Source organism: Otolemur garnettii, unplaced genomic scaffold (assembly GCF_000181295.1).
Source record: "Otolemur garnettii isolate 467f Iridium unplaced genomic scaffold, OtoGar3 scaffold00136, whole genome shotgun sequence".
NCBI classification, from domain to species: Eukaryota; Metazoa; Chordata; class Mammalia; order Primates; family Galagidae; genus Otolemur; species Otolemur garnettii.
This window is the reverse complement of record NW_003852531.1, coordinates 362,468-373,242: the sequence shown is the minus strand read 5'-3', so window position 1 is coordinate 373,242 and position 10,775 is coordinate 362,468. Positions and strand designations below refer to the sequence as shown.

The following is a 10,775-nucleotide window of genomic DNA, read 5'->3' as shown; positions in this document are numbered from 1 at the left end:
GTGATGTCAGAAGCCTCTGTAAAAACCATGAGAAAACGATGTTTATAGGCTCAACACAGTGAAATAGACACCACTTTGACAGATTCCTAGGAGTATCTCAGAAGAGAAAAGACCGGGAAAGATATTTATAGAGTGTTAGTGCTGGGACTGCATGATTTTAAAGAGATTTTTGCAAGGTTAAACACTAATGTCAACTGTGGACTCTGGGTGACAATGATGTGTCAGTGTAGGTTCATTGACTGTAACAAATGCACTTCTCTGGTGTGGAATGTTGACGGTGGGAGGATGGTGTGTGGGTGGGACCAGATATATGGGAACATTCTGTAATTTCCGCTCAGTTTTGCTATGAGCCTAAAATTGCTTTAAAAAATAAATATTATTTAAAATTTAAAAATATAAGAGGGCTTTGCAGGCAGGGCTGGGATTGTTAAAGTTTGGATTGGGCAAAATTTTGTACATACAATTGGATTGTGACTTACAATTTTGGATTGTGAGTCTTGCAAGGAGAGAGTCTAGAAGGAAGCTGTTGGACTTTACAATTAGTGTGTCCCCGTTTTTTCTTTTTTTCTTTCATAGAGGAAATATTTCCTATAGCACCAAGCAAGATTATTTTTGTTTGTCCTCAGTATTTTTTTAATACAGGGATAGGAAATTTGTCTTACTTCTTGAAGGGTTTCACTAGATCTTTTCTGAGGCAACATCTCGCAGAAGGTCGCGTCCCTAAATCTCACAGGAAAGTGCTGGCAATTGTACATCATGCCCAAGGGAGTGTCACTGGGAGCAAGACTGATTCTTTGCCTCTCTGAATGGCAGTCACACAGCCCGTTAAGAGTCCTTTAGGCTGGCAACTGTGGTTTCAAGTTAGCTCAGGTTCCTGTGAAGACTCAGGAGTCTTCTACTAAAATGGAGTTAGCCAGACTTCGAAAGGCTGGGATTTCATAAAGCTACCTAATACTGCTGGAAATAAAACTTCAGAAGTAAAAAAAAAAAACAAAAACAGTTCACAGTGGGGCTTTCTTCTTCTTGATTATCCTCTATTGTGGCAGCTTCACAGCACAGTGTTAGTTTCACTGCTAGAAACCACAGTCTTGGGCATCAGTGATTCTCAGCAATTGAAAAAGATGCATCCTGAGAGTACAGAATGGTCCAGTGACTCAGTAGATACTAGCAAGCCTCTGACAGCTGAACTCCAGTCAGACCATTTTAACCATTTCTTTTTCTTTTTTCTGTGTTGTAACATAGCCCCCAACCCCTGACTCAGGAAGTTGCATTTATATTCCCTTTTTAAGGCAGTATTTCCGTTCCTTCCATCCCTAAGTGAAAAACTATAGAGCAAACCTAAATTCATATTTAACATAAAGGCCTCTGGGGTAAACCCCCATCCAAGAACTAGATTACCTGTAAAGACAGATAATCTTTTATCTGTGTCTTTCTGTTTACTGGATAAACTATGACATGGAGAGTTTACTGACTATCACATTTTCTACATTGGAAAAGAAAAAACTTTACACATAATCAGTGCAGAGTTTTCAGTTTGCCTTTTTAAGACCAAATGAATATACTCTTTTTAGTATGTTTGTTTGTTTGGGTTTCTGTTCTTTTAAAACTACATTAACTTTTCTGACACTATGTTGTCGTAATTCCTAAACCAATCCAATACTCAGGGCCTGGGTGTTAAATTGGGTCTGCAGCTGGCTGACTGGGGCAAAGACTGCTTGATGACTTGTTTGCATGGTTGTTTGGTAAAAGCAATGTGTATCTCTTATTCTTTGTTGTCAAGGAGAGGGTGATCTGCAGGGCTTGTGGGACGGGAAATCCTGCTCACCTGAGGTACTGTGTCACCTGCGAAGGGACTCTGCCTTTGTCACCAGAGGTAAGCTGACTGCGCCTGTCGGTCCTGTGTGTAGTGGACCGACTAAATGTTTAGTATCAATGATAGTAGAGAAATAGAATCTGTAGGAAGGGGAGAGAGACCAAGAAAATCTTCTCATGGTAAACCGGAAGCCTCATTTCTGTATGTGGAGAGGACTTTATATGTTCATCAATACAAAATTATTTTCAAAGTATTACCTTCAAGATGATTCAGTAAAATGGCAGTTTCTCACAGTTTCGTTTAATGACTTGGCCTAGGAGGTTGGCAGTAGCCTGTGGGAAGTGGACTCTTTTACATTTTATGATAGGCCGACATGTCTCTGTTGACTGTACATGGTATATTGAGAATGTCTTTTTTTGGGGGGGGGCACAAACTCTCACTTTTTTGTCCTTGGTGGAGTGCTATGGCATCACAGTTCACAGCAACCTCCAACTCCTGGGCTTAAGCGATTATCTTGCCTCAGCCTCTCAAGTAGGTGGGACTACAGGCACCCACCACAATGCCCATTTATTTTTTGGTTGTAGTTGCCATTGTTGTTGGGCAGGCCCGGCCGGGTTCGAACCCACCAGCCCAGGTGTATGTGGCCAGCGCCCTAACCACTGAGCTACAGGAGCCGAGCCACATGAGAATGTCTTATTGACCCATTTCTTTGGTTTCCTATAAGCCTATTTTGTATATTGAAATGAAGGAATAGGAGAACATGTAATTTCCATTTAGTAAATGGGTTTTGGTTAGATGATATCTATTTTATGTCTATAAAATTTTCCAATGAAGTTTTTATTTTATTTATTTATTTATTTATTTATTTTTGAGGCAGGAGCCTCCAGCTGTCCCCCTGGGTAGAGTGCTGTAGCATCACAGCTCACAGCAATCTCTAACTCCTGGGCTCAAGCGAGTCTCCTGCCTCAGCCTCCCGAGCAGCTGGGACCACAGGCGCCCGCCACAACACCCGGCTATTTTTTTGTTGCAGCCATCATTGTTGTTTGGCGGCCTGGGCTGGATTCGAACCCACCACCTTGGGTGTACGTGGCTGGCGCCTTAGCCACTTGAGCCACAGGTGCTGAGCCTCCGATGAAGTTTAAAATTACTTCCAGGTGATTCTTGCCCTGGCCTAATGGTACTGGCTAATGAAGATGGCATTCACTAGCCAACTTAGAAGGAAAACATGCTTCCTTTGGGCTACTATACACACACACACACACACACACACTCAGAGGGTGCCCAGAAATGTGTATACATTTTAAGAGATGTTATCTATGTATTACCTTTTTAAAATACACACATCCATTTTACCTGCAATTTGTACACTTTGGGGGAATGATCAGTTTTGTTTCCAACAAAATCTCTTAAAATGTGTATGCATTTTTTAACTCCCATGGGAGCAAGAGACAGACTGTGGGGTTTGTTCTCTTAGAGAGATTCCTTAGCTGGACATGTGATGATTAGTGTGGTCAGCATGGTTCATATCAAACAGGAGGGTATTAGCTTCCCACGGCTATCAAAACCAATTATCACAAACTGGGTGTCTAAACAAAAGAAATTTATAGTCTCACAGTTCTGGAGGCAGGAAATGTAAGATCAAGCTGCTGGCAGGGCTGTGCTCACTCTGCAGGTGCCGGGAGTGGGCTGTTCTGTGCCCTACCCCGGTGTCTGCCAGACTCTGCTGCCCGTGACTTCTGGATGCGTCACTCCCCCTCCGCCTTTGTCGTCACACAATGTTCTCCCTGTGTCCCTGCACGAGTCTGCCTCTGTGCCCAGTCACACAGGATTAGGGCCCACCCTGACGACCACATTTTAACTTGATAACCTCTATGAAGACCTCTTTTGGAAGTAAGATGATTTCTGAGATCCTGGGGGTTAAAACTTCGTATCTTTTTCTGGGGACACAATTCAGCCTGTAACAGGCAAGTTGGACAAGGTACCTTTTTAATATTGTGTCTAATCTCTGTTTGTCTAAGAGTAGATTTAAAGGCACTTTTTGTTCTCAGGTTTATTGAAGTACAGTTTATGTGCAGTAAAATTCGCCTATTTTAATTGCACAGTTTGATGATTGTTGGTGATTATGTAATTATATCAACCACCACCACAATGAAGATATTGAATAGTTCCATTTACCCTAAAAGGTTTTCTCATTTTTCTTTGTGGATAAGCCCTTCCCCTGAATCACTAGACCCCCAAAATACTTACCTTTTTTGACACTATGATTTTGCCTTTTATAGAAGTATGTACTTTTTTGTGTTTTATTTCCTTCACTTAGCAGAATGTTTTTGAGGTTCTGTGATGTGGTTCCATTTGTTAATACTGCCTTTCATGTTGATTGTTGGCTGGTATTCCTCAGTATGAATATACTAGTACTGATCGATTCAATCCTGGGTACTTATGCTCTTTCTACTTCTGGAATATTATGAATAATGCTGCATTCACATACAAGTTTGTGTGTGGATATAATTTTTATTTCTTTTGGGTAAATAGGAATAAAATTGCTAAGTCTTATTAAATTTCATCTTTCATTTTATGAGAACTGCCGTACATTTCTCTAAGATGGCTGTACCATTTTGCATTCTGACCAGCAATATATGAAGGTCTCAATTTCTCTACCTTGTCTCCAGCATTTTAATCATGGTATTCTCTTTTTACCATTTTAATGTCTGTGGGATCTGTAGTGATATCATCCCCTCTTTCATGCCTGGTATCTGGGATGTGTGTGTGTGTGTTTTTCTCTCTCACTCTCTCATTTTCTTGTTCTCTTACTAGTTAGAGCCTTGTAAGTTCTGTTGGTCTTTTCAAAGAAACATCTTCTGGTTCATTTATTTTTCTCAGTTTTTTGTATCTTATTTTTTTAAATTAAATCATAGCTGTGTATGTTAATGCAATCATGGGGTACAGTGTGGTGTTTTCATATACAGTTTGAAATATTTTCATCAAACTGGTTAACTTAGCCTTTGTGTCATTTTCTTAGTCATTGTGTTAAGTGTATCTTATGTTTTGATTTTGCTCTTTGCCATTTCTTTCTCTTTGCTTTGGGTTTGATTTGATCTTTTCCTAATTTATTAACATGATAACTCATCATAGGTTCAATTTTTTATCATTTCTAATACAAACCATAAATTTCTAAGAATATTTTCCAGTGCCATCCATGTAAACATAAAAGAGGTAAAGTCTTCATTTTTTTAATGCTGCATAGTATTCCATGGTGTACATATACCACAATTTATTAATCCATTCATGGGTCGATGGGCACTTGGGCTTCTTCCATGACTTGGCAATTACGAATTGAGCTGCAGTGAACAATCTGGTGCAAATATCTTCATTGCCAAATGATTTTTGGTCCTTTGGATATACACCTGGAAGAGGAATTGTAGGATCAAACGGCAGGTCTATATTTAGGAAGGGAGGGGAAAGGGGGGGTGGGTTAATAGAGGGTTAGACTCAAATACAATTATGCATTACTTCACAAGAAGGATACATTCTGAGAGAAAGGTTGTTTTCATCACTGTGTGAACATCACAGGGTGTCTAGTACTTTCAGAGCCCTAGGTGGCATAGCCTACCTATGCTGAATGGTCTAGCCTGTTGTTCTTAGGCTACAAACCTGTACAGTCTGTTATTGTATTGAATACTGTAAGCAACTGTGATACAAATCACAAGGTGATAGGAATTTGCAGCTTTGTTATAACCTTATGGGACTGCTGTAGTGCAGGTTGTCCATCATTGACTGAAACATCATTACATGGTGGATGACTACAAATGGAAAGCTATCTCATCCCATGTTCATGGATTGGGAGGATTAATATTGTTACAGTGTTAATGCTGCCCAAGGATATCTGCAGATTTAGTGAAATCCTTATCAAAATTTCTTACATTTTTCACAGAAATAGAAAAAAAATCCTAAAATTTATATGGAAGCACAAAAGACCCCAAATAGCCAAAGCAATCTTGAACTAAAAAGGAACAAAGCCAGAGGCATCACGCTTCTGATCTATTACAAACTATATACAAAACTTCTGAGAATCCCTTATCTGAAATGCTTGAGGCTAGAGCGTTTCAGATTTTAGATATCTTTTTGGATTTTGGAATATTTACATATATGAGATATCTTGGGGGTGGGACAAAAATTCGAACACAAAAGTCATTTAACTTTCATATACACCTCATGAACATAGTGTGAGGTAATTTTATACAATATTTTAAATAATTTTGTGCATGGAACAAAGTCTTGACCGCATTTTGATCTATCACCTCAAGTCAAGTTGGATTTTGGAGCATCTTGAACTTTGTATTTTCAGATTGGGGTTGCTCCACCTGTGGTAATCAGAACAGCATGGTTTTGTCATAAAACCTGACATACAGACCAATGGACCAGAATAGAGAGCCCAGAAATAAATCCACACACTGTCAACTGATTTTCAACCAAGGTGCCAAGAATACACCATGCAGAAAGGATAGTCTCTGTAATAAGTGGTGCTGGATATGTGTCTGCAGAAGAATAAAATCAGACCCTTTTGTCACACTACATGCAAAAACCAGCTCAAAATGAATTAGAGACTGAAGCATAGGACAAGAAACTGAAAAACTTCTAGAGGAAAAGCTCTATGACATTAGTCTGGGCAGTGGTTTTTTGGATATGACCCCCAAAGCACTGGCAACAAAAGCAAAAAATAGACAAATGGGATTAACATCAAACTAAAAGTCTTCTGCATAGCAAAGGTTGCAAATCAAAGAGTGAAGAGACAACCTATAGAATGGGAGAAAATACTTGCAACCCCTACAGCCAGTGAAGTGTTAATATCTAAAACATATAAGGAACTCAACTCAAAAGTAAGAAAATAAATAACCAGATCTTCAAAAATGGACAAAAGACCTGAACAGACATTTCTCAAAGGAAGTCATACTAATGACCAATAGGAATATGAAAAAGTGCTCAACATCACTAAATTTTTAGAGAAATGCAGTTAAAACCACAGTGAGGTATTGCCTCACATGATTAGAATGGCTGTTATCAGAAGGACAAACGATAATAAGTAATAGTGAGGATGTGGAGAAAAGGGAACCCTTGCATATTGTTGATAGGAATGTAAGTTAGGATGGTCATTATGGAAAGCAGTAGGGAGGTTCCTCCAGTATTTAAATGTAGAGCTTCCTTATGATGCACAGGCTCACTACTGCATCCACTTTCAGAGGACGAGGTCAGTATGTCAAACAGATGCGCAGTTCCCATCCACATTCAGAGGACGAGGTCAGTATGTCAAACAGATGTGCAGTTCCCATCCACATTCAGAGGACGAGGTCAGTATGTCAAACAGATGTGCAGTTTCGTGGGCACTGTAACGTTATTCATAATAGCCAAGATGTGGAAACAGCCTGTGTCCATCAATAGATTAATGGAAAAAGAAAATATGATATCGATACACAATGGAAAGTATTCAGCCTTTAAAAAGAAGGAAATCCTGTCATTTGTAACAACATGGATGAACCTGGAGGACATTATTTTTTTTTTTTGGACCCAAAGATTTTATTTTTTATTTATTTTATTTTATTTATAAATTTAATTTATTTTTATTTTTTGAAGGACATTGTTTTAAGTGAAATAAGCCAGACACAGAAAGACAAATCTAGCATATTCTCACTTACATGTGGAGTGTAAAAGCACTGAACTCATAGAAGCCAAGAGTAAAATGATGATTATCAGAGTCTGGGGGTTGGGGAGTTGGGGCGATAGTGATCAAAAAAACACAAAATTTCAGTTAGGAGGAATAAATTCAAGAGATCTATTGCATATCATGGTGACTACGTTTAAAAACAATGTATTTTATATTTGAGAATTGGTGAGAATAAATTTTAAGTGTTCTCACCACAAAAAAGTGGTAAGTATATGAGCTAATGCATGTGTTAAGTGTCTTCACAAGCCATGTACTAAGCCTTCATGTTGTATGCACCATAAATGTATACTGTTTTTACTTATTAATTTAAAAAACATTATTGGTGAATTTAACTTTTTCTGTTATAAAATGTCCCTCCACATCTCTGGTAATAAATTTTTTCCTGAAAACTGTTTTATCCTCTATTGATAAAAAGCCTTCTAGCTTTACTGTTTACATGGAATATTTTTTTCTAAAGATTTACTTTCAGTGTATATATGGCTGGTGCTTGTCTATTGAATGCATATAGGTATTTTTTTTCTTTTTTAAAACCCATGTGACCATCTCTGCTTTTTTTTTTTTAATTTTTTGAGACAGAGCCTCAAGCTGTTGCCCTGGGTAGAGTGCTGTGACATCACAGTTCATAGCAACCTCCAACTCCTGGGTTCCAGTGATTCTCCTGCCTCAGGCTCCCAAGTAGCTGGGACCACAGGTGCCTGCCACAACACCTAGTTATTTTTTGGTTGCAGCCGTCATTGTTGATTGGCGCGCCCAGGCTGGATTCGAACCCGCCAGCTCAGGTGTATGTAGCTGGCGCCTTAGCCGCTTGAGCCACAGGCGCTGAGCCACCATCTCTGCTTTTTAAGCGAACATTTGTTTATCAAAGTTTGATGGAATTATTGACATGATTGGATTTTGAGCTGCCATTTTAAAATGACTTCTACTTACTTTTTTTATTTCCTCTGTTCCTAATTTCCTGCTTTGGGGGGGTTATTTGAATATTTTTTTGAATTCTATTTAATTTCTCTTTAGCCTTTTATCTGTATTTCTTGGCATTATTAAGTAGTTACCCGAGTGGTTATAATATACATCTTTAACTTTTCATAGTCTATTTAGTTATTGTTGTACCAACTCAGGTAAAATATAGAAATCTGGTTACTGTGTAGGTTTATAGTCCTCCGTCCATCTTTTATGTTATAGGTACAAATATTACACCTATAATATAAGCCCTATGATTGTAATTTCTGATTTAAACAATTACTTGGTTTAGGAAGAAGTTTAGAGGAAAAAACCCAAAAAGATAAAAACTAGTTTTTTTGTATTCACACCAGTATTTATTATTTCTATTATTCTTAATTTGTTTCTGAGGATCTGAGACTCTTTCTCATATCATATCCATTCAAACAGAATTTTCTTTCAGAACTTAAAAGGTGTTCCACATTCTTGTGGCCCCGTGGTTTCTGCTCAGAAGGCGTGTTGGAATCAGGTAGCATTTCCGTGTGTGGGATGTGTCATTCTCCTCTAGCTGCTCTTTATTGTTGGTTCTCAGCATTTTGGCTATCACGCGTCTCAGAGTGAACTTTTCCGCAGTTATTCTGGCAGTCGCTGGGTTATGAACCAGACAGGTTCTGTAGGTGTGTTCTTAAGTTGAATTTGTATGTAAGCTGGGACAGTGCATTTACCTATTATCTGTAGTAGCCTCCATCCTTAAGTGCAAGTTGTATGTAAGTTGGAATTTTGTAACTCAAGGACTGCCTATAATTAAATTTTTCTCTTTCACCAGATTTGGGAATTGTTTACCCATGATTTCTACCTCATTCATTTTCTTCTCTCCTTCTGGGATTCCATACAAACATCTGTTGAATTGTCTGATACTATCTAATACATTAGGTCTCTGACATTCCAGTTCATTTTTTTTGTTTTTTTGAGACAGAGCCTCAAGCTGTCCCCCTGGGTAGAGTGCTGTGGCATCACAGCTCACAGCAACCTCCAACTCCTGGGCTCAGGCGAGTCTCCTGCCTCAGCTTCCCAAGTAGCTGGGACCACAGGTGCCCACCACAACACCCGGCTATTTTTTGGTTGCAGCCGTCATTGCCGTTTTGGTGGGTCCGGGCTGGATTAGAACCCACCGCCTTAGGTGTATGTGGCTGGCGCCTTAGCCACTTGAGCCACAGGCGCTGAGCCTCTGGTCAATTTTTAAATCTTTTTTTCTCTCATAACATTGTATGATCTCTGTTGATCTTCAAGTTCACTTTGCTTTTATCATCACCTTTTGGCAATTAAGTTCATTGAATAAATATTTCAAATATTATCTTTTTCTGTTTCAGAATTTTCATTTGTTTCTCTTTTTAGTGTTCTACTTTCTTTGCTGAGATTTCTTATCTTTTTATTCTTTGTGGAGAGAATAGGTGCTTTAAAATTCTGATTGGCTGGTTGCAACATCTGATTCATTTTAGACTTGCACTAAGTTAATTTTCTTTTCTTTTGAGAGGCACTAGTTCTGGTTGCTTCCAGGCAGTGCATTCCCCAAATCAGACATACATACAAGGTATCCATAAAGTTTGTGTGCAGTTTAACATCGCACACTATTTTTAAATTGCATACAAACTTTATGGCCACTCAATATTGTTACTTGCTAAAGCAAAATAAACAAATAACAACAGAAAAACCCAGTTACTATTCATCAAAGAATAGCAACCATCTAAAAGCATCCCAGCCTAACATTCATGATGATAGGATACAATCTAAAATTCTCCAGCATACTAACACTCAGGAAAAAGTTTTGGTGGGGGAAGCAGAGAGTTTGGTCCCCCTTCAGATATTTTTTCTTTAGCTGATCTGCTTTGAATCTGTTCTGTATATATGTTGTTCAGGGGTCAGTGAGAGATGTGAGAATACAGAATTTGAGAATTCCCTCCCTGTCTTTTTTCTTTCTGTGAGCACCTACCTCTTCAGCAGCCAAAGATTCCTCAGTTTCAGTTTTCTGGTTCTCCTGGCCAGAAATGCTGCTTTTGCCCACCACTTGATACACGCTGTGTGTGCTGCGCTATCCCCAGGCTTAGAGCCCCAGAGATGGGCTCTAACTCCGCTCTTCTCCTCCTGTGTATATTTGCTACAAGAACGTACCAACTTTTCTCTTCATTCTTCACTGCCTTCATGTATTTTTTTGTTTTTTTTGAGACAGAGCCTCAAGCTGTCACCCTGGGTAGAGTGCTGTGGCATTACAGCTCACAGCAACCTCCAACTCCTGGGCTCAAGCGAGTC

At 39.0% G+C, this 10,775-nt stretch overlaps 1 protein-coding gene across 1 annotated transcript in view; it reads left to right on the top strand.

Moving 5' to 3' along the window:
* DZANK1 (double zinc ribbon and ankyrin repeat domains 1) overlaps positions 1-10,775 on the top strand; it is a 73,998-nt gene that overhangs the window by 35,615 nt on the left and 27,608 nt on the right. Inside the window, exon 9 of the mRNA XM_023518386.1 lies at positions 1,781-1,873. Coding sequence (XP_023374154.1) covers positions 1,781-1,873 — 93 coding nt within the window. The remainder of the gene's footprint in view (positions 1-1,780; positions 1,874-10,775) is intronic.